The 24415-nt window shown below is 47.3% G+C and overlaps 1 protein-coding gene across 5 annotated transcripts in view; it reads left to right on the top strand.

The window, feature by feature from the left end:
- The window catches only part of Tox2 (TOX high mobility group box family member 2), a 127176-nt gene that overhangs the window by 56219 nt on the left and 46542 nt on the right, over nucleotides 1–24415 (top strand). For 4 of the 5 annotated variants that reach the window (XM_015480457.2, XM_048810914.1, XM_048810911.1 and 1 more), the window contains exon 3: nucleotides 23294–23539. The exons of the other annotated variant lie outside the window; for it this stretch is intronic. In XM_015480457.2, the coding sequence (XP_015335943.1) occupies nucleotides 23294–23539 (246 nt within the window). The remainder of the gene's footprint in view (nucleotides 1–23293; nucleotides 23540–24415) is intronic. 5 annotated transcript variants of the gene reach the window in all.

The raw sequence follows: 24415 nt of genomic DNA, 5'->3' as shown, positions 1-24415 counted from the left end.
TCAGAAAAAACACGCACAAGTCTCTCTTGTTTTCATTGTGAGAAAACCGCTGAGGAATTGGTACTTCCATCTCCCCGATCTTAGTTTTGCATCCCAGGGGCTAAAAGCGTATTTTATTGTCGAACCCTGGATTCCTGCCTGCGAGAAGTCACGGAGGCACTGAGGGCAGACTTGGGGGAGGACCTTGGTCTGCATTTATTGTGCCTCCTGCGTAATAAAGATGTTTCTCATACAATGCCCTGCATGTTTACAGCATGTAGTTTTGTTTCCTTCCAACTATTATAAGAGAAATTGAATCCCAGGAAACATTCACTCTCTCTGGAAGGGATGGAAACAATGAGGATAGTGCGGGAAGTGTACGTGCTGGGGGAGGGGCCAGCCCTGGGTTGGAAACACAATTTCAAGGATTTTTGTAAAAACAGCATCCAGCATCCCTCCCCCTCTCCTGGCCACCTTGAACTCAGCATCCTCTGTGGGGCCTGGCTCTTGGCTGGGGAGGGTCAGAGAGCCCTGAATTCACACATCTGTCCATCAATATTTGTGATCTCACCCCATAACTAAGAAGGAACTTTCTAGAATGGCACTGGCTCTTGGCTTCTGGAGGGTCAGGAGGCTGGGTCTTGCCCTTCTGCAGCCCTTCCCATTGTGTGCCCTTGATCAGGTCATTTGTTCTCTCTGGGTTCAGGGTTTTGTGTCTGTCGATGGGCACTGATAGATATCTTTGAGGGACCCTCTAGATTATGGCTGGTGGCCCAGGGCTGGCCTCCTCCACCCCTGCCCAAGTGCCTGTATGACCTTGACCAGATTGTTTAACCTCTCAAAAGGCCAGAGACTGACCTTCCTCACCTGACTGAGTCCCACCAGTAAAGAAGAAGCCCGGAGGTGGGGACAATGACTGAGTGACCTTCCAGTCAACCAGAGTCACAAGAAAATGCTGTTGGTTGTCTGGGTATGAGGAATGACCTGAGAAAACAGAAAACCTAGTCTCGACCCTTCATGGCTGGGAAAGCTTGGGCAAGTTAATCCCCCTTTTCTGAGACTTCAGTTTCACTTTAGAAATCCCTCACAGTGGTTCAGGGTAGAGTAAATAAGATGCATTTATACCCAAAGTGATTATTTGGGTGCTGGGTACATGGCAAATGGCAGTTAGCCTGAGGTGCTGTTAAAATGCCCTTGCTACAGATGGAAAAACCCAGGTCACATGCCCAGGACTTGGTGGGCCCAGGAGTCAGATGTCACATGCAATCAGCAATCTTAGCGAATGAAAATCAGATTGTTGAGGGTTGAAATTGAAAAGAGACTATCTCGCTTTAAAATGTGCCAATAAAAAGCCCATGAAATCACAAACCTAGTGACAGATGCCTCTGGATCATTTCTAGCCTGTTGGAGACCGGCAAGCCCTCCTCAGCCAGCAACGGCCACCGTCTGACCAGCCTGGTTTGCCCAGGCTCCTTGGCTCAACGGCTCACAACACTAACAGGCCTTCTGGGGTCCACACGGACATTCGCTATGTCTCACCCACTCACGCCCAAGGCTCTGATGGGGGAGAACGGCCTCTGAGGCAGTGCCCTGCCAGGCCTGGCATCCTCCTCCTGGCTCTGCAGGGCTCCGGTGAGTCGATGGTGGTTCTGGGCCCAGTGCTCCTGCTTCTGCCCCGTTCTGCCTGTGTGACCTTGGCCGGATGGCTAAACCGCACTTGGCCTTGCTTTCCACCTCTGAAAAATGGGAGTGGTGATATCACCTTATAGGTCAGTGCACACACCCTGAAGAAGGGGCCAGGGGACTGGCTGGGCCTGTGTGGGTGAGGACAGGAGCATGATAAAGCGATTTTGTTAGACTTTGAAGTTTAGGGAAGAAAAGCAAAGTAGCAAAGGAGCTAGGGGAACGTTCACTCCATTTTTCTGTGAATATTTGTGCCTGTAACTGGAGTGGGATGGAGAGGGGAGATGAGGCTGGTGTTTTGGGCAAACAGAAGTCCAGCCCTCAGGTCAGCACCATGGGCCTCAACAGATGTGTACTTTTTCCAGGTGGCAGAGTCTGTGCCACACAAATGCCCAGGGGCACCAAGCTCCATGTCGAGGGCAGCTCCCAGGTCAGGGGAAGGGGTGTAGGTCGGAAGGGCAGGGATGGCCGAGTGAGCCATGGTTGGCTTTGGAGAGCAATGGCTGGGAGGGATTGGAGAAAATCTTGCTGTGCATCATGAGATGGAACCTTCCTCTTCAAAGTACCACAGGAAAACCTGCGGTCAAGGTCCCTCGTAATTGCTCAAGGGCTTTTAGTAAAAGGTGAAAGGTTTATAGAATCTGAAGAGAAACCAGAAGGGCGTTTAGATGAGGCTCCGTGTTGCAATGGCCCCGTGGGTGGATGGGTTGTGGCTGGTGGTTTAACTGTGTGATGTCTTGCTGCTGACTTGAAGAAATAATTGTTGGAGATAGCGAGAAGGACTACAGCAGGGGGAGGGGGAGGGAAACATTTTAAAATTTTCCAACCAGATGGAGAAATGAAAAAGACAAAAAAAAAAATATCAAGTTAACAAGGATCTGGAGGAACTGGTTCCTGATACAGGGCCGCATAGATCGGTACAACCATTTTAGAAAACCAATGCTCGGTATCAAAAGCTGAGTATTTATGTCTCCAACCAGCAATCCCACTCCACAGACACCTTCATGTGTTCACCAAGACATGTCAAAGAATGTTCTTCGCAGCTTTTTTTTTTCCCCCACAAAAGAACAAAACGGGAAATGGTCCAAATGTCCACCAGTAGTAGACTGGATAAATGTTGCAGAATAGCCCTACCTGGCAGGATACTCTCCAGCCACAACAGTGAACAACTTGGAACTACCTGCAATAATTCAGGTCCATCTCCCAAACGTTTTCTTTAGCAAAAGGAGCCGGACAGTAAAGGGCATTTTATATGATGCTCCTTACACAACACACACAAACAGGCACAGCTGATCGGTAGTGATAGAAGTGTGAACTGCAGTTTCACTGGGAGGAGATGGGTAGTGACAAAGGGGCTTTGAGGGTCCTTGGGGGTCCTGGAAGGTTTTCTCTCTTCTTTTGAGCAGGTTACACAAATCTGTTTGCTTTGCGAACATGTATTGAGCTGTACTCTTAGGACATGCATGTTTCTGTTGGTTTCTTCTGTTTCAATAAAGAGAGAAAAAAATTCAAGCTGTCATGTTTGCACAGATGTCTCCATTTTTAGAGCCAGGCCATGGTGGGGACGGAGAGGAGCCTAGCCAGGTCCCATTTGTGTCTCGTGTTAATCAGATCACTAGGGAAGTGTGTTTTCCCCGGGAGGTGGATGCAGCAGCCTTTTAGGGCTTGAGCTATATTCACTTAACTTCCTGGGAGGGGAAGGACTGTTTTGGCTCCATAATGGGTGGCAGTGGCTTGCACCAGGGGAGCAGGTGCAGTGGCTTCCCCAGATCTGCTCCACCCTGCAGGCTCCAGCCTTCACTTCCATTCCCCTCGGACAGAGTTTTAGGAATGGTTGGAACATAAGCATCTCCAAGCCCGTGTGTGCATGCATGCATGCACATGGGTGTATATGCGTGTGTGTGTTTGTGTGCATGTGCGTGTGGCTTGGGTGCTGCTGTGCTCTGGTGCCAGCAAGTCTTATTAATAGTAAATTTGAAGATGCCTGTGGAAGTTTCTCCTGGCGCGCGCACACACACACACACATGCAGACACGTTCTTGCACAGACACAAGCATAAGAGCCCCTTGTGCTCACGGAGACATGTCTAGTGACATGCATCTCTCCACACTTTAAGCATGGCAGTGTGACTCTGGGAAGAAATGGAGATAATAGTCACACCTGGTTCCTGGGCTTTTGTGGCAATACTCACATGTGTGTGCATGCACACGAATGGAATATTTTCTCTGCATTTGCTTAGTGATGTTCGTGGAGTTTTCACAGTTGGTTAGGAAGCCCCTGAGGGTCTCGTGGGAGTGGGGAGCGGGGCACTAAGTGGGGGAGTGAATGGCTCCTACGAACCACAGGCATACAGGCAGACACTGAGACACGGTCACAAACAGGTTTGTACAGGCACTTGTACACGTTTACAGCACATATGCTGTGTGTGGACACATACAGGGATGCACACCCCAGCCCATGCAGACACGGCCAGACTTGGTGCTCAGGAGGGTGGACGTGGCTGCAGTTTGGGGGCTCTGGACTGGAAGTCAGAACACAAGTTCTGTGTGAGGCTCCAGGTAAATCTAACTTATTATGTGACCTTTGGGAAGTCTCCCCTCCTCTCAGGGGTCAAGGACTCCCAGCTGGGATGTGACAGAACTGGGATTTGGACCATGGTCTGTCTGGGTTGAAGTCTGGGCTGTTCATGCCCCAGGCCTTGCTGCCCACAGTGAGGCGTCTCTGTTTCTTCCTCCACTAACTGGGTTTAATAATGCACCTGCATCGTAGGCTGGCACATTCATGCATAAATGTGCATACAGCACGTACACACATGTGGTAAGTACTACACAGCGTTGCTGCTGTTGTCTTTGGAACAAAGCTGTAGAAAAGCAGGACAGACCTATGTGAGGCTGGGGCTGAACCCTCTTCTCACTGGGAACTTTCCAAATCCTAGCACAAGCCTGGCTGAGGGTGTGTGCCCAATAACCTTGTGGGAGGGGATGAGCTCTGAGTCACAGTCCCCTGGTGGGATGATGTTTGGGTCATATTAGCGGGAGCACCAGGTCCAGGCTGCAGAAGGAGCAGGCCTTGCTCCATGCTGCTCAGAGCAGACCTGGCATGCTGGGCCCAACCCTTGGTGCCACCACCTGGCAAGGCAGGAATGGATTGTGGAAGTCCTGTTGATATGCAAGTGTCCCTTGGGGGAACAGTGGCCTGAGCAGAGGGGCCAGCACACTCAGGGACAGATGGTGTCTGGGGCTGCTGTGGGCTCCCTGTGGCTGGTATTAGGTGAGGTTGCAGGATCTGGCCCAGGACACCTTGATTTCAGACCAGTGCTGGGACCCTGCTCCAAAAGGAAGAATCTGAGCAGGGCAGTATCCCCAGAGCATCCCAGACCAAGGGACTTCTCTGCCGAGCTCTTCTCAGGGCCCTCATGAGAGCCACTCTCTGAGAACCTTAGTGCGGCCTCCACAGACGGCTGGTATGGCCCGTTTTTAGGCAGTGTCCCTTCTGTAGATTTCAAAGGTAGAAATGGAAAAGAGAAAAAGCTGTAAATAGACATAATTTTCCCAGAAGCTATTTTAGCACAAAAACCACTGAGAGCCTACTCATCAATTTGGAAATGCTCTTAAAAGCAGCACCGCCTGGTGTCTGCCGGTGTACCTGCCAACTGGTGGCATGGGCTGGAGTCCAATGTGGGTCTGAAAGTCCATTGGCCCAACTTCCTCTTTCTACAGGTGGTATATAAAGGCCCAGCAAGGGTCAGCGTCTCGGCCAAGGCAGCACAGCCTGTCAGGGGCAGAGCTGGGGCTCAAACCTTCATGGGAAGACAATTTCTAAGATAAGGACAAGGAGCCAGGAAACCTTCCTGGACTGAGCTGGAAGGATGTGCTGAGCAGCAGCTCTCAGGGGAGGCTATTGCTGACTTCCTGGAGCTTGCAGGGAGGGTGGTGCGGAGCTGGGCCCAGCACCTTGGTCAGTGAACTCATCCATACCTGTCTTCATTGGAAAACATATTTACTAAGCACCTACTGTGTGCTGAGCAATGGTGTAGGTGCTGAGATGGAACCGGAAAGAAACCAGTCCTTGTTCAGCCTCGTATTCTTGCGTTCAGCAACTGTTTGTTAAGGGCCTACTACGTGCAAGTCACCGTCAGTGACCAAATGCTGAAACGTAGCTTCTAGCAAAAGTAATAATTTTTTAAATTTTTCATTTATTTCTTGGTTTGTTTATTTTTGTAGCACTGGGGATTGAACATAGGGACACTACCACTGAGCTGCACTCACAGTCCTCTTTCAACTTCTTAAACTTTTGAGACAGATTCTTGCTAAATTCGAACTTGCAATCCTCCTGCCTCAGCCTCCCCAGTTGCCGGGATTAGAGCATGCACCACCGTGCCCAGCTCCAATGATTATTTTCAAAGGGTGAAGTCTCTTGCATGTTAGAAAGTAAGAGTTCTGTGGGGAAACCAATAGAGCAGGCTAGAGGGACCAGGTGTGACAGCTCACCTGCAAGGGACAGTTGCAAATACAGTGATGGGAAATCCCTGCTGAGAAGGGAATATGTGAGCAAAGACTTGAAGGGGTGAGGGAGGAAGGTCGGGGGACGACCATTCCCATACGGAACAGCTGGAGCAAGGCCTTGGGGGGCGCTGTGCCTGGCATGTTTGAGGAATGTGGCTGGAATAGGGAGAGGGAGAGATTGTGAGGGGCTGGATGGTCCAGAGCAGCAACCAGCCACATGGAGAGTGGACAGGGCAGGACAGCCACCTTCCTTCATAAGGTCCCAGCCCTGAGGCATGGGCAGGAAGGGAGCCTCTGGCTGCACATGACCTGACTGTCCTCAGTGACTAAAGGGAAATCCCAGCATCTTAGAGCACGTTAGCCAAAGCAGATCTTATTCCCAAGCTGCCATAGGGAATCACTGTGGTACCAGGATGGCTCACGGCCAGTCCCAAGTTCAAATCCCATATCTGGAAAAGTGATGGCTGAGTATCTTGGTAATACCAGCACGGGGAAGCCATGTTCTCAGCATGATATGACAGCTGGAAATCATACAACGTTAACACTTAATTTTAACTGACATGTAAAACCCTTAGAATGGCAAAAACAACAACAACAACATAAAATCAAGTAACAAACTGGGGAAACACTTGTAGCACATGCTACGAAAAACAGGCTTTCAAATACATAGAATAAGACAATAGAATAATGGCAAAAGGGATGCCCGCTTCAGAACACAGAATATGTATTGTCCATAAAAACAGGAGCCCGTGTACAGCTTCATTAAAAACTAGAGGGCTGACACTGATGACTCAAGCCAGAGCTGCTTTTCTCAGATGGGCTAAATGTTCAAAACTGGGTAATGTGTGGTTACCTAGCACTTCTGCTCTAGCAATAGACCCTCTGGAGCCCTTGAGCAGTGTGCAAAGATGTAAGAGCGAGGATACTCATTGCAGGGTTTGCAAAGTGAAAAACTGGGCAAGACAAGCAGAACGTCCACCACTGCAGATCAGCTGAATAAATAAGCTAAATAATTAAATTGTAGTAGTGTTACTTGGTTCCTCTCTGTACCCAGCACTAGGCTATGTCCTGGAGATACAAAATTTTTATCTTCCTGTCAGGTGGAGAAGGAAAGCATTAAAAATATAATCTTACAGGGTCAGATGTGGTGGTGCATGCCTGTAATCCCAGCTCCCTGGGAGGCTGAGGCAGGAGCATTGCATGTTCGAGGCCAGCCTCGGCAAGTTGGTGAAGCCCTGCCTTGAAATAAAAGAGGCCTGGAGATGTATCTCAGTGGTGGAGTGCTCCTGAGTCCAATCCCCGAGACCACACACACCCGCATGCAGATTGCATGTGTATACACATCTCACATATATACACCTATTTCACAGATATTTCACCAGCTGTGCTAAGTGCCATGTCTGAGAAGTACCCGACTGGGTAAGCACAACAGTGGGCATGGACCTGCTTCGTTTGGGTGTTCAGGGACAGTCTCAGGCTGAGACTGAAGATGAGAAGTTACCCGGGAAACCAAGCACCCTGGACAGAGGGAACAGCCTCCGCAAAGACCCTGAGTTTGCAATGATGCCCTCCAAGCCTCAGAGGAACTGGGGCCCCAAAGGGACAGGAGTCTGAATAGCACCATGGGGAGTTAAGCCAGCAGGAGGACATTGCACTAGATGGGGACTGTTGCAATGGGGGAGGGGGCTAACCAGCTCCTCCAGGGCAGCTGGGGAATTATGGCCAAAGGTCAGGAAAAGGGAGTCAGGGTGGGAAATTGCCTAGAGGTACTTGGTCAGGTATCAGCGAGGGGATGCTGAACTGGGCTTAGCAGGCCAAAGGCGGCACTCTGAGAATGGGGTGCAGAGAAGAGGACTCCAGGAGCCTGGCTGAGTATGTCAGGGAGGGAGTCCTTGTCACTGGTTCTAGTGGGCCAAGGGGAGCGTGGCTGCAGACGATGCCTGCTTATTCACATTACGAATAATTTTTTATTTTCTACCACGCGCTGGGCAGGGCACCTCTCTAGGCCCTGCAGGCTCAGCAAGGAACAATAAAACGATGTCCCAGCCCTCCTGGACCCTTCACTCTGGTCTGGGAGATAGGCATGGATCAGGCAAACCAACCACAGGAGTGAGCAGTGCCACAGGGGGGACAGAGTGGTGTGATGGGAAAAAGGGGTTGTTCCTGTGGTGGGCCAGGAAGCTCCTCCGGGAGTTGTTCCTGCCGCCTGCAAGATGAGGAGGGGTCAGCCAAGCGGAGTCCTGGGACTTGTGCCTGGTCAGAAGTGGGAAGGTGACAGTCCATGGCAGTGAAGGGGTGTCAGCGAGGCTGGGAGTCGGCAGGGTGCTTCACACAGGGTCTTGAGGGTTGCACGCTGTGTCCTGAGTGCCAGGGGGACGTCCATGGGGGGAAGTGTCATTTGTGCCTGTGGGCAGGTCACAGTTCGGACATTCGCCAGTTGGCAGGTAGGGCCGGCAGGACTTCGGCTCATTGGGGCTGGAGTTGAGGGCAAGAGCAGAATGAATCTCCTTCTAGGATTCTGCTTGAGCCACCAGGTGGAGGAACAATGGTGGAGAACAGGGTTTGGGACATTTTAACTTTCCTCCTTCAGTTAGGACAAATCAGAAAGTCATGGTCTGGAGGCTAAGTCCGCCTCCCGCCCCACCCCCTTCCTCTCTGACAGATAAAGCTTCATTGCACACAGGTGTGCTCTTGGCTCCAACATCTCATATGGTCACTTTCATGTTTCAGTGGCAAAGTTGAGTTGCTGAGACAGAGCCACAACTGTTTACTGTCTGGGTCTTTGCAGAAAAAAGTTGCTGAGCCCTCGTCTCAGAGGGTTGCCCAAGGGAAAGTGTCCAAGAGGCAGCTGGATATGTGGTTTTCAAAATGTTATTCCACAAACTAATACAGCGACTCCCCCATGAGCTGGGAAAGACACTCCCCCCACGGCAGGATGGCCTGGGTCACGCCATCCCGTCACACCCCGATGCCACAGCCCCTGGTCACCTCCAGACTTCTGCTGGGACTGCTCCTTCCTGATGAACAAGGACACCCAAAAGCCCACCCACCAGGCCTTCATCTTTCTAGAACCTTCTCCTCCCCCAAGATGAATGTCCCAGAAAGCTGCCAGAGCCCTGGAGTGAGTCTGATAATGTCCCGAGCGAGAACATGTGGGGATCACGGTGTTTGTTCCCAGATGTGGTTTTGGTAAACAAAGCTCATATCGAATGTGACTGCTGTCATAGGCTCACTACGAAGCTTCTGTCCTTATAAGGGCCGCCACAGAGCAACCGCAGCTGGCAGCGTGGCCGGCAGACCACCGAGGAGGGCTTCCCTGCTGGCTTGGAGGTTCTGCCTGTAAAGTTAGGGCGTAGAAAGATCACGGCCCCTCCCCCACCTTCTCCAGAACCCAAGTTTGATTTTATCCCATGGCTTTTCCCACTCCTGCTGGGTTTATCCATGGTACGGGCTCTTACTATTTTATTTTATTATTTTTTTAAGAAGCATTTTTAGTCCAGGCAAAGGCCAAGCCAATCAGGAAGTGTCACCGTGCTGATTGTCAGGAGGGTAGCAATCCTCCTGATCCGATGCGCTGCGCGACTCGAATCAGAAAGATTCTATTAAACGTCTCTGGGATGGGTGACACAGGGGTGTTATCCAAGATGATTAATTTGACTTGGTCATTGTGGACACAGACAAGTTGGACAGAATTGCATTTCGTTCCTCGAAGAATTCATAAAACCCCTGCCCACGTGATAAGTTGGGAGCCCTGCTCCAGTTGAAGGGGTTTGGGGTTTGGAATAGGATACTGTCGTCCTTGTTTTGAAGACAGACTTGGGAAACACTGAACTGTACCGCTGTCCTTCAATGGAAATGTTCTTAACAGGGCGTGGGTTTTCCTTATTAAAATGGGGGTGTAGCTCGGTGGTCGAGTGCTTGCCTGGCATGTGTGGTGCCCTGGGTTCAGTCCCCAGCACTGGAAAAAAAAAAAGGTGATAGAGTGAAAGAGAACACTAAATTAGACATTACCCTGGGACAGGAGTGAGGTAGTACCGTCCCGGGCTGACCAGGGTTCACATGTGTGGTCTCTGGATGGACCTGGACATCGTAGGGCAAGGTCTGGTTCAGGCCATCAGTAATGCTCAGTTTGTAAATGTCAACTGTGGGACTTTAAAGTTATTTTGCCCTTTGGAACCTCGGTTTCCCCCTCTGTAAAATGGAAATGCTGCTTTAAACGTGGTCTGCTTCCTTCCTGAGGCCTTTGTGTCTTTCCTTGTCTTCCCTGGGTGTTGGGAGGGTTCACGTGGAGGGTGTTGGGAGGGTTCATGAGGACTTCCATTCACGCGTGCTCATGTTTGTATTTCTGCCTGATTCTCCCAGATGGCAGATGGGGTCTCCCAGGTAAGGAAACTGAGGTGTGGGCCGTGTGGGTTCATGGCTGAAAGTCCTTCAGCAAATCTTACTCCAGCGCCAGGGTCCTTCCTGTACTCGTGCCCAGTGATCATCTACCCCAAGAATCTCTCAGCTGTGTTGGGGGGAGTGAGTGGGAGATTGAGGGCGTTGGGAACCCAGGAGTCCCGGGTGAGCATCAAGTACTATTGCTGTGACTGGGTTCGTTCAGCAGGTGGCCCCACGGGGGGCAAGGAAACAAGGACTAATCCCCCCACGTCCCATCCTGCAGCTTTTTGAGCATTTTCAGTTACCAGAATCACAACTTCAGTCTCAGGGCCAAGCCCCTACCTTTCCCCGTAGCTCATGGCCCCCGGAACCTACAGTGGGGATGGGGGTGGTCTGGGCCCATTTCCTCTGCGGCTGCCTGAGACTCGGATCAGGACAGGGTGAGGTGGAGGTAAAGGACAGCCTGACAGAGCTGGCTGTTCTTCCATCTGGGCCCCTGGCCACACAGCCTTCGTGAGCTGGGAATCACCCTGCAGCTCACCTCTGTGGCCCGCGCTGCAGCTGGTTCACCTGTCATCACACCACGTGCTGAGGTCTCCTTGTCCTATCAGACCACGGTGAGACCCCTTTGGATGCCTTCGGCCAGCCGCAGTCTTTAGGCTTCTCTCGACCTCCCAGGACCCATATTGCCTTGCCTTGCAGAACCATATAGTGCAGATTGCTCCTCCAGTCCCACTTTAATCTCTCTCTCGTTCTCTCCCTCCCTCCCTCTCCCTCTCTATTTCTCTCCCCCACTCTCTGTCTCTGTTTCCTTTCCCTGCCAGTCCAGGACACTAAGTGTCCTTAGTGTCTTAGTGTCCCTTTCATCTCCCAAAATCTTTCAGTGACAGGCAAATACTAGTAAGTGTCCTTCTAAACTTCTCAACTCTGGGGATACTATGGGGTTTTCTCAGAACTTTCTCATCTCTTCTCCAGGGAGAAGGGTGCTGTGTCCCCCTTCATGCTGGACTCTTGAGTCCCAAAAGCTTTGGAAAATAGTGATATCTCCTTTTGCCCCCTCAGCGAATCTCTGCCTTTCTCTATACCTCGCTGGGGTGGGAGTGGATGGTAGTCAAAACGGAAGCCGGAGACTCTTGAGTAAGCAGTAAGTGGGCAAACCTAGGGAACCGTCAGATAATGAAGGGAACGTTTCACCAAGTAGATATGCTCACAGTCAATATGTAAATACCTAACAACATAGCTTTGAAATACCTAAAGCAAAATAGACAGAAATACAAGAAGTTGGTAAATCACAGTGGAAAATTTTAACCCACTTCTCTCAGAAACCAATGGTTAAGCAGAAAAAGAAGAGTAAGAGTTCTTCAGAAGAACTAAACAATAGCATTATTAAATTGGAAATTACAAACATTTTCAAAATCAGTCTTATACTGTGTCACAGAAGAATTCTCAATGGCTTTTAAAGAATCAATATATTTGTCATTCCTTTTTGGTATCTTCTTTTTTCTTGTTGGTGGTTAGCTATTTTGCCAGCTTTTTTTTTTTTAATAAAAAGCTCTACTTTATATTTCTTACCTAAAATGCATTTTCTATTTTATGATTCTTCTACTGACTGTTGGCTTATTTTGTTATTCTGTTTCTACCTTCTTGAGTTGACTCCCAAGTTCATTTATTTTGTCTTTCTTGTCTACTAATAAATTAATTTAGGTAAAAGGTATAAATTTTCCATTGTTCACCTCCCGGGTTTGTCAGCTCTTATTCTCATAAAATTTCAGTTGTGGTTTCCTCATTAAGCCCAGAAGTCACTTAGACGGTGGCTCTTAGTGTCCTGGTGTTTGGAAGGGGCTCCTTGCCACCCAGCCTTTGCTCTGGTCCATCTTTGTTTCCTTAGTTTGTTTTTGTTAATAACTAGGTCAGTGCCTTTAGATCTTGGCATGTGGTCTGGAACATTTCTACCTTTTGGAAAGCTAGAGATTATCTTTGCAGTTAATGCATGACCATGTTGGTAGTGTTCGTGGATACTTGGGATGGATGTGCATCCTTTAAATATCAGGATGAGTCAAGGTCAATTATTCCATTCAAATCTGCTATTCTTATTTACATCTGATGGACTTGTCGATTTTTGAAGAGACATGTTAACGTGTCTCACTTTGCTTATGATTTTGTACTTCTGATATTTTTTAACATTCTGAATTTCTCTGGTTTAGCAATCTACATAAAAGTTTATTGCCGCAGTCTGGCTGGGCACAAAATAACCGAGCCTCCACACAGCCTTGTAGGTTCAAAACAGGAACTCCTTTATTCTCAGCACTCCCGCGAACGCCACGCACGCGGCCTTCTCTCGGGACACACCACACCAACCTGAAATCACCCCTCCAGCAATCCCCCCTCCTGCACTTCCCTAACCAATGGGCACTCCCCGGGAATCCCCAAAAGTAGCAGGCCGAGGCGGACAGCAGGGGTCTAATATAAAAATGACAAAATCATAGAATTTGCAGGGNGAGGGGGGATAGTAGAGGATAGGAAAGGCAGCAGAATACAACAGACACTAGTATGGCAATATGTAAATCAATGGATGTGTAACTGATGTGATTCTGCAATCTGTATACGGGGTAAAAATGGGAGCTCATAACCTACTTGAATCAAAGTGTGAAATATGATATATCAAGAACTATGTAATGTTTTGAACAACCAACAATAAAAATTTAAAAAATAAAAAAAATAAATAAATGAATACACAGCTTAACATAACCATCATCATCTCAATGGCTTGCTGTCGTCACCTCTCAACCACTCCGTTCTGGCAAAAATGCCATGCATCATTCCGACTCGGCTATGGCTCTCAGCAGTTTATGTCTGTCATTTCTTCACAGTGAGTTACATAATTTATCAACTTAAGTATTCCTCCTTGTCTCTTTAGTGCTTTTTCCCCTAAATTATATTTAATTTGTTATTAATTTTGCTACTCTGCTGTTTATTAACATGTTTATCTTTAACCTCCCATGGCATTTTATTCCCAGCATGTCTATTGTAAATGTTATATACTAGATTCTTTTATTTGTTTATTTGTTTATTTATTTATTTTTGCTACCAGGGATTGAATACAGGGGTACTTAAACACTGAGCCACCCCAAGCCCTTTTTTATATTTTATTTAGAGACAGGGTCTCAATGGGTTGCTTCAGGACCTTGCTAAGTTGCTAAGGCTGCTTTTGTAATCATGGTCCTCCTGCCTCAGCCTCCTGAGCCACTGGGATTACATACAGGCATATGCTACTGTGCCCAGCTTGGATTCATTTATTTTAATCAAAATATAAATCTTTATTTTTAATATGCAATTGAAATCATATGTATTGAAACTCCTAATATTTGGTCTTAATACAGCCATGTTTAAGAAGTTCTTTATTAACATGTTTCATAGCTCATTCCTGTTTTTTCAAGTTCTTTGTAAGTCTGATCAAAGTCTTTTTTCCTTTCATTTTATTTTATCTTTTGTTTCTTTAATGGTTTGTAATTTCTGCATCCCCTTAAAATTATTACAAATGCTTCACAAATGAATTTAGCAACGTTTCAAGGCATAAGATGGACATGGAAAAATCAGTTGTGTTTCTACAAACCAACATTGAACAGTGCCAGAAAGGACACTAAGAAAACGATCCTGTATATAGGAGTACCTAAAAGAAGGAAATGTGAAGGGATAAATTTACTCAAGGAGATAAAACCCTGGAAATTATAAAACATGACTGAAAGAAATAAAGAAGACCTAAGTAGTCGTTGGAAGGCCACCTTGTGCTTGTGGATTGGAAGACTTAATGTTGTTAAGATGGCACTATAGCTGCAGCACAGTCCCTGCCAAATTTCCACTCACCTTTACTGCAGAAACGGAAAACCTGGTCCACAAGTTCATATGGAATTGCAAGAGGCCCTAAATAGGAGCAATAATCTTAAAGAACAAGTCAAAGGACTCACATTTCCCGATTTTTATAAAGCTACGGCACTTAATTACTGCATGTACTGGCATACAGACATATGGACAATTAGAGCTGTGAGTCCAAAAATAAACCCATACATCTAAGGCTGGTTGGCTTTTGACAAAGGTGCCAAGACCAATCGTAGGGAAAGAGGAGTCTCTCCACCGAATGGCACTAAGACAACTGAAGAGCCATGCAAAAAGAAAAGAGAAATTAGACTCTACTTCATGCCATACCCAAGAGTTCACTGAAAATGGACCCATGGTGGATGGTGTTGTGGCTCAGTGGCAGAACACTTGCCTTGGACATGTGAAGCCCTGGGTTCCCTCCTCAGCACCACATAAAAATAAACAAACAAAATAAAGGTATTGTGTCCTTGTATAAATTAAAAAATATTTAAAAAAAGGACCCACAGCATAAATATGAAGTTCTTCGATGAGGGCTTAGGGGGTACCTTTTCATTATCCTGGATTTGGCAATAGCTTCTTGGATATGACGTTCGTTAGAAGCATGAGCAACAAAAAGTAGATGAGTTGGACTTCATCAAAATTAAAACGTTTTGCGCATCCAAGGATGTTATCAAGAAAGGGAGAATGGGAGAAGATAATTGCAGAGCATATATCATGAGGGCCTGGTACCTAGAAGACATAAAGAACTGCCACAGTCAGGAACAGAAAGACAACCCCATTGAAAGCATGGACAGAAAACTGGAGGAGACATTTCTTCAAAGAGGATATGCAAATAGCCAGGATCACATGAAAAGATGCGCAATGTCATTAGTCTTCAGAAAATACAAATGAAAACTACCACACGATACCACTTCACACTAGAATGGGTGTGATTTTTAAAAACTGAAAATAAATGCTGGCCGTGAGGATATGGAGACGTCGGAACCCTCAGACTTTGCCACGGGGACTGTAAAATGGGCAGCACTGTGGAAAGCAGCTTGGCGGGTTCTCAAGAAGTTAACATCGAATTATCATGACAGCAATTCCAGCCACAGGTATATACCCCAAAGAATTGAAAACAGGGACTCAGACAAACACATGGCCACCGATGTTCACAGCAGCCCCATTCACAGGAGCCAAAAGATGGAAACAGCCCTAATGGTCCCCAGAGGATGAATAAACAAATTATGGAATCTCCATACAGGGGACTACTTCGTGACCATAAAAAGGAATGGAGTATTATACACGCTATAAATCTCAGAAATATTATGCCAATTGAACCTTATGTACATTACACTAAGGAGAATGTCAATCAACCTTGAAAATATGCTAAGTGAAAGAGGCCAGATACAAAAAGGCCTGTATTCAATGATTCCGTTTGCCAGGCACAGTGGCACATGCCTATAATCCTAGTGACTCAGGAGGCCGAGACAGGAAGACTACAAGCTGGAGGCCAGCCTCAACAACTTAGCAAGTTGTTGCTAAGTTGCCCTGGGCAACTTAGGGAGACCCTGTCTCAAAATTAAAAAAAAAAAAAATTAAAAGAGGCCAGGGATGTCGCTCAAGGGTAAAGCAACCCTGGATTCAATCCCCAGTGCTTAAAAAAAAATCTATTTACATGAAAATATTCAGAATAAATAAATTCATAGGGGCAGTGAAGGCCAGTGGTCACCAGAGGTTGAGGGAACACAGGGGAAACAGCACAGTGGGTATAGGGTCTTCTTTTGGGATAATGAAAATATTTGGAAAGTAGATAGAGGTGTGGTGTTGCACAACAATGAATGTAATAATTGCCACCAAATCGTTCTCTTTAAAATGGTCAATGTTATGTGAAAACCTCAATGTATCATTTTTAAATATTATAGCAAATATAAATATTAAATATTTTTATTATATTATAGCAAATATGCTTATATTCTCCTTCTAAAGTAAATAATGAAGCTGTATCTTCTCCGCTCAGGAGGACACATTTTCTAGCTGAAACTCTGCTGTTGTTAGTTTGGGGTCAGTGTGAACATGACAGCCCGGTACCTCTTCTCTCTTAGGAATCCTTGTTCTGCAAGTTACTTCATGTGTGAGCATTTTGGAGTCATAAACCACCAAGGTTTTGCACCTTGCTGCTCTTTCTAGACTCCCTCTCTCAGATTCACTGTTCATTCTCTAGGTTCTAGCTATGAGTATTTTCCTAGTAAGGATTATTTAAAGGAATGTTTTTGTTTTTACTTTTTGTGATTGGATTCTTCACTAATCTGTCATTTTACATTCCCGTGGTAAGGGATGAGTTCATGCTGGTTGTTTGCTAGAACGTGAGCTGAGCCCTGGCTCTGCTAGTTGCTGACCCACTGGACCTTCTCCAGCCCCCCTCCTCCTGAGGGGAGGTTCGCCCTCAAGCCCAGAGGCCTTGCCTCTGCACCTTTGCTCTGCTGCCTTGAAAAGTTACTGCCTTCAGTGCTTTCTGTGGCCTCCTCCCAGGAGTTCCAGGAGAGGGGCTTGGCCCTGCTCTGACCCAAGAGCGGTCCCTCAGCATTCTTCCCTTCCTGGAACTGCTGTGTGAAAAACACGACAGATGCTCCGTCCTTGTGGACACACCAGAGCTCTGGCAGCTGGACAACTCAGCATCCTTCTGTAGAGCAAATGAGGCACCGTTGAGTGGCCAAGCTCTTAAAATAGGAATCCTGGAGATGACTGGGAAGATGCTGGATTCTGAGTCACAAGTCCTGGGTCTCGAGTCTCACTAGCTATGTGACACCTCCTTTCTCTGAGCTCCATCTTCCGTGTCTGCAATACAGAGATGATTGGCGCTTATTTGTAGAACTCATAATAAAATGGGAAGAGCATGCAAGTGCTGGATGCAGTGGCTGGCACACAGTAGGTACTCAGGGTGAGTCAGTAGCAGGACAGGTTGGTGGGTGTTCAGAGGCTTAGGATTTGATTACACTTGGAGGAGGCATGTGTGTGTTTGCATGCTTATTTTTAAGTGTGCTAATTGCCTCTTTAAATGAATTGTCATAATTGTGTTATTTCAATATTTTGATACAACATATGCTTATTTTTTCAAAAAGCTTCTGGTTGCTTGGGCCAGTTCCAGTGGATGGAGGTTTCAGATTTTGACTGAAAAGAATGGACTTGGGCAGTCACTTGGCATTCCTTGCACACCTGCCACATGCCAGCACCTGTTCTGGATGCTGAGGGACAGGGAGGGAGGTGGCAGTCAACAGATATGAACAGATTGTAAGTCCCTCTGCTACCCATTGTTCAGATCTGCTGACTGTCACTCACCCAGCCCGGGCTGTTCCATCTCACTTACTGCATGTGACTGAGCACTTGCCAGGTGCCAAGCACTGTGCTAGGCATTGGTGACGGGGCAGACCGTTCCCCACCCTCACAAAACTTGGGATCTAGGGGGAGGGAGGCAGTAAAACATCAAGGAGTCAAAGTGGAGGGGAAGTCGCGGGAGGGGAGTCACTTAGCATAGGCAGGGGACTTGGGAAGGCTTCCAGGAGGAGGTGACTCTAGACAGGAAGGCTGGCAGGGAGACTCTGCTTTATGGGGCAACATGACACCACAGCTGATTCTCACCTGCAGCCAGTTGCTGAAGATAGACATCAACCCTTGGTGCACAGACCCGGGGCACCCGCTCAGGGATATTCACAGAGGGTGCTGAGCCAGTGAGCTGCTCTTTACTCCCTGTGTACCTGGGATAGCCACTTGACATCTCCTGAACTCCAGGCAAGGACATCAGGACAGTGGCAATAACTAACACGAGATGGCTCACTGAGGGGAGGCCCCGTCCTGCACATTTACATGTGTTCGTTTGTTTACTCTTTGCAACAACCCTGTAGGTACTACTGTTGATACCCTCTTTTTCACAGATGAGGAAACCCAGGCAAAGTGAGGGTGAGTTATGTGCCCCGGATCACACAGGTAGTAAGTGGCAGAGCAGGGATTCAGACCCGAGCCGTCTGGCTCTAACCACCACCCAGCCCTGCCTCCTGTGTAATAAAGACCGCAGTCCCCCTGCCCTGGGTAGTGCTGAAGGTCTCGAGGTGCGTGTTTATGATGTCAGCCCTTGGCCTTGCCTTCTCATCAATGAATTGCTTTTGAGCTCATTTTGGTGCCAGACTTTACGCCGGGTTCTGGCCTAAGCATGGGGTACAGCAAGCAAAAGTCACATTTCATGACAAACAGGTTCATCAGAAGTCAGTGAACTACAAGTTTGACGAGCACTTCCAGGGAGAAATCCTGGGAAATCTTGGGGTGCTGTATAGGGTCTGACCTACTGTAGAGTACCAGGGAAGACACTTCAACCAACCTCTTTTATTTTTTTAATTTTGTTTTTACTTTCGATTGTTTTAATTGGTGCGTTATGGCTGGTGGGATTTGTGATGGCACATTTGTACATGCACACAATACGACTTGCCCAATATTCCCCTTGGCACTTTGCCCTCCTTCCCCTCCTCCCACCCGCTGGTCCCTTTTCTGTATGCTACTGATCTCCCTTTGCTTTTTATGCAGTAACCGCCCACCTTCCTTTTCCTTTTTCCTCTCTAGTTTCCACATATGAGAGGAAATATATGACCCTTGACCTTCTGAGTTTGGCTTATTTTGCTTAACATAATGGTCTCAAGTCCCATCCATGTTCCAGCAAATGACATAATTTCAATTTTCTTTGTGGCTGAATAAAACTCCATTGTGTATATAGACCACATTTTCTTTATCCATTCATCTATCGGTGGATACCTAGCCTGGTTCCATAGTTCGGCTGTTGTGAATTGTGCTGCTATAAACATGGGTATTCGCATATTGCTATAGCATGCTGATTTTAATTCTTTAGTGTAATATTGAGGAGCAGAATAGCTGGGTCGTATGGTGGTTCCATGCCTAGTGTTCTGAGGAGCTTCCATACTGATTTCCATGGTGGTTATACCAACAGACAATCCCACCAACAGTGTAAAAGTGATCCTTTCTCCACATCCTCTCCAGCATTTATTATTATTTGTATTGTTGATGACTGCCATTCTGGCTGGTATGAGATGAGATTTCAGTGTAGTTTTGATTTGCATTTCCCTAATTGCTAATGATATTGAACATTTTTTCGTATATTTGTTGACCATTTGTGTGTCTTCTTTGGAGAAGTATCTGTTTAATTCAGTAGCCCATTTTTTTTAGGCTGGGTTATTTGGTTATTTGGTGTTGGTTTTTGAGTTCTTTATATATTCTTGATATTACACCTCTGTCAGAAGAGTAGCTAGCAAAGATTTTTCTCCCACTCTAAAGGTTCTCTCATCACACTCCTACTTGTTTCCTTTGCCATACAGAACCTTTTCAATCTGATGCCATCCATTTATTAACTCTTGGCGTTATTTCCTGAGCTCCGGAGGCCCTACTGAGAAAGCTGATGCCAGTGCCTATATGCTGGAGTGTTGACCACCCTATGTTTTCTTCTAGGAGTTGTATAGTTTCTGGCCTAATTCCAAGGTTTTTGATCCATTTTGAGTTGATTTGCATGCAAGGCTTAAGATAGGGATCCAGTTTCATTCTTGAACATATGGATAAACAGTTTTCCCAGTACCATTTGTTAAAGAGGCTGCTTTTTCTCCAGTGTATGTAGATGTGTGGGTTTGTCTCTGTCCTCTATTCTGTACCATTGGTCTGTGTGTCTGTTTTTATGCCCTTACCATGCACTTTTTATTGCTGTAGCTCACTAGTAATAATTTGAAGTCATAGTGTGATGCCTCCAGCATTGTTTCTTTGGCTTAGAATTGCTTTGGCTATTCTGGGTCTTTTATCCTTCCAAATGAATTTTAGGACTGTTTTTCCTAGTTCTGTGAAGAATGTCGTAGGTGTTTTGATGGGGACTGCATTGAATCTGTATGTGGCTTTGGATAATATGGCCATTTTAACAATACCAATTCTGCCTATCCATGAACATGGGAGGTCTTTCCATCTTCTTGTATCTTCATTTTTTTTTCTTTAATTTTCTGTGATTTTCATTGTAGAAGTCTTTCCTCTCTTTGATTAGATTTATGACTAGTTTTTTTTTTTTTTTGAGGCTATTATAAATGGGGTTGCTTTCCTGATTTCTTTCTTACATTGAAACCAACCTCTTGGTGAGGGATGAGCAGCAATGAGTCAGATGAAGGGAGAGTGTGGGGCAGGCAGAGAGCCATACTGCAGAGGGGACACATATGTAAGGGCCTGGAGCCAGGAATGGTCTCTGTGATTATAGAGATAATGGGTCAGCCATGGAGGACATACAGAGTTATATTTGGAGCTAGAAACTTGATCCTGAATGCAGGGAGAGCCATCAGCATTTCAAGAATGGGAGTAACATTGTGAGATGTTCATCTTTTTAAAGACCACTCTGACTACAGGAAGGGAATAGAAGGACAAGAGAGAGCCACAGGAGACCAGTAAGAGAGGCCCTTGTCATTGTCAAGGTAGAAGATGGCAGGACAGGAGTGTGCATGTGGCTGGGATGAGATAGTCACAGTGGAGATGGAGGAAAACAGGCAGAATTTAAAGACATTTTGGAGGAGTTGCGCTGGATTTGAGAGGTGACAGTGTGAGTCCCAGGTTTGTGGTTTTATTAACAGATGGAGGAGAGTGTCATTTTGGGGGACAGAAGGACACAGGTTCAGGTAGGAGAAGGGGCACCCTGGCCATCAGAGGGAATGTGGAGTGGTGTTGAGATGCCCACCTGTGGAGCTCCAATGAATGACCGAGGCTGGAGGTGTACACATGGCTGCTGAATGGGACTTGGAGCTGAGACCCGTTGAGGTCCACCTGGGGAGAGAGTGTAGGGCAGGAAGAGAGGAGAGCTCAGGCCTGAGCCCATAAAATGCCAACAGGGGAACCTAGAAGAAGGTGGTGAAGCAAGAAGGCAGGCAGGTGGCCTCTTGCCCCTGCGCAGTCTGCCCAGCCGTGAGATAATCCCACGATAGCCCTGCAGAGGGGGCCAGTGAGCAAGAGCCTGGTGGGTTCTGGGTCCCGGGGTGGGTACCAGTGTGGCAAGGGCCTTGCCCTCTCGGAGCTGGTTCCTGTGGCTCTGAAGGGCAGTCTAGGGCTCTTCCCCATGGGGTTGTGAGGGTTCCCGAGGAGAAAGCCCTGGACACTGACTGATCAGGCGTGTTGGCGTCCTGTGCTCTCTGCTCCTCGCTTGGCTCTGCCCAAACCCACCGGTCCCCGCTCATGATGTCATCAATAATGACGTCACCACGCATGACGCCATCCGGGAAACAGTGGGGACTCACCTTCCGCGAACCAGGCATGGCGTCCGACTCCAGTGACCTCACCAGGGGAGCACACATACTTGATGCATCTAACCACACAAGACGTTAGCAATGTTATTTCTTACATGCGGTTGCAGTTTTTCCTTCTCTGAATATACAGGTTCACCCTCACCTTCACCAGTACCTTTGGTGTCCTTCATTGGTTCCAGAATATTCTCATGCCTCTTCATCTATTCCTCTGGGTCATTCTCTCATTCTCTTCCCTCCATAATGTCAGTTGAGCGGATGACGATACCCACCTGTCATGTCCGCATGTGATCTCTGTAACATGCGTGTCTTCTTGGTCCCTCCATGCTGAATTCTGGACAGTTCCGGGATCAGTCTTCCAACTCAGACATCCCTTTTCTGCTAGGTCTAAGAATAGAAAAATATATTTTTTTAAAAAAATGGAAAAGGGAAAATAAATCCCCAGACCAACTAGGACACCCAAACTCACCAAGGGCATCATAAGACAGGACAATGGAGGCCAATTTTACTTGTGAACCAGATGCAACAGTCCTAAACAAATTGTCAGCCAACAAAATCTAAAATGCATAGAAAGAATACTGCTTCCTGACCTAAGAAGAATAAAGGCAAAAAAGTCATTTAAATTAACTGAATTTAAAAATGAGGATCACTTGAGCCTTTCAGTAGAGGCAGAGGGAAAGAATTTGATAAAATTAAAAATCAATGCACAATAAAAAAAAAAAAACTCAGCTAGACTGGGCACGGTGGCACATGTCCATGATCCCAGTGACCCAGGAGGCTGAGGCAAGAGGATGGCAAGTCAGAGGCCAGCCTGGGCAACTTAGCAAGACCTCGTCTCAAAGTTAAAAAACAGAAGTGGGGGCTCATCGTACTTTTCAGTAAAATATTGAGACCATAACAATAAGGGGGAAGCAAGCATGTCCACGCTCAGCCTTTCTGTTCACCACTGTCCTGGGGGTCCCTGGTCAGCTCAGTAAGGCCAGAAAAATACACAAATAAGGACTGGAAAGAAGGTGGCCAGCATTGCCCCTAGCCTCCACCTTTGTTCTTCTGAGGAACATTTGTCCCATTTGCCAAGACAGGGACACGTGAGAGAGGCCGGGGTTGGGCTGGCTGTTGGGGACATGTAAGAGAAAAGCATCCAGCCGCCTGGAAAGCCCACCGGGCAGGGCTTGGGCGCTTCAGCTCCATTCCCAGCTCTTCTGCTGACTTGGATGGTCCATTTTCCTTCTTAGCCTGGGGTCCCAGTCTGTAAAATGGGTGACTGTGGAAAGGTGGATCTTGGGTGGGCTGTGGTGGCTGGTTCTGAGGGGCAAACAGAGGGAAGCAGGTGACAGGAGCCAGTCTTGTTCTCCAGGAGAGCAGGCTTTTGTGTGTGGAGCCTCTGGTGGGAGGGAGCATCTGCTTGGGAATGGAGCAGGAGTCTTTCCAAGTCAGGGGGCCACCTAGACCCTCTGCCTTGCAGAGGAGTCATCTCTTCTCTTTGCCAAAGGGTTGTTATTATGGTGGTGTTGAGTGTGTTCTGCAGTTTTAAGACACTGACCCCCACCAACGTGCCCTTTTGATGTTTTAGACCTATAACAGCCAGAGTGAGAGCAACGAAGACTATGAGATCCCTCCGATAACACCTCCCAACCTCCCTGAGCCATCTCTCCTGCACCTGGGGGACCACGAAGCCAGCTACCACTCGCTGTGCCACGGGCTTACACCCAACGGTCTTCTCCCTGCCTACTCCTACCAGGCCATGGACCTCCCGGCTATCATGGTGTCCAACATGCTGGCCCAGGACGGCCATCTGCTCTCAGGCCAGCTGCCCACGGTGAGTCCTACCTCCTGCCGTGCTTCCTTCACTCATGGCAGGGACGCCGGTCGAGAGAAGCAGAATATCCAGCTGTGAAGAGAGTCCTGCTCCCTGCCAGGGTAGGGGTGCAGTCGGTCGTCTATGGGAGTCTGCAGAAGCCGGGCGGCACCGAGGGAAACTTACCCATCACTCGGCTCATTTCTGGGCTCTATTTATAACACCTTGGGATTTGTTTTATTATTCGTTAATAGTATGATCTCATTTAAAAAAATTTTAACAGCCTTTATTGAAGTACAATTCACATACCATATCATCTACCCATTTAAAGTGTACAAGTCAGTAGCTCTTCCTGTGTATACGGTCATAGAACTATCTAGACAATCAATCTTAGGACAGTTTCGTCACCCTCCAAAAGAAAGCTGTACCTTTAGACAACCCCCAGTCCTTGAGAACCACTGATTACTTTCTATTTCAATAGATTTGCCCAGTTTGGACATTTTATATAAGTGGAATCAGGTTTTGGTGTTTTTTTTTTTATTGTATCTTGCTTTAAGCAGCCAGGAAAGAGGGTGATTACCAAAGTAAAGTTCATATTCGCAAAGTCTTAGCAGGAAGGGGTCTTCCAGGCTGGAGGAATAGCACGCACCAAAGAAGATGACCAGGTGCGTGTGCTGTGCTGGAGCAGCCTGTGGCTCCTTCTCTTCATCAGGGTGGAGAGCAAGTCCTGAAGTCGAGGAGGGAAAGAGGAGGGGAAGGGCTGAGCAGAGCCTGGGTCTCCATGGCCCTGGATTCTGAGCTAAGGAGGTTGTGCTTTCCTGGCATGAATGCTGACTTCACCCATCAAGGTGGATAGAATATCACTAGATCTTTTTTTTTTTTTTTTTTTTTTTGGTT

Source organism: Marmota marmota, unplaced genomic scaffold (genome assembly GCF_001458135.2).
Source record: "Marmota marmota marmota unplaced genomic scaffold, marMar, whole genome shotgun sequence".
In the NCBI taxonomy this organism is placed as follows: domain Eukaryota; kingdom Metazoa; phylum Chordata; class Mammalia; order Rodentia; family Sciuridae; genus Marmota; species Marmota marmota.
Note: the sequence above shows the minus strand (reverse complement) of the source record. Positions and strands in the feature narration are given on the sequence as shown.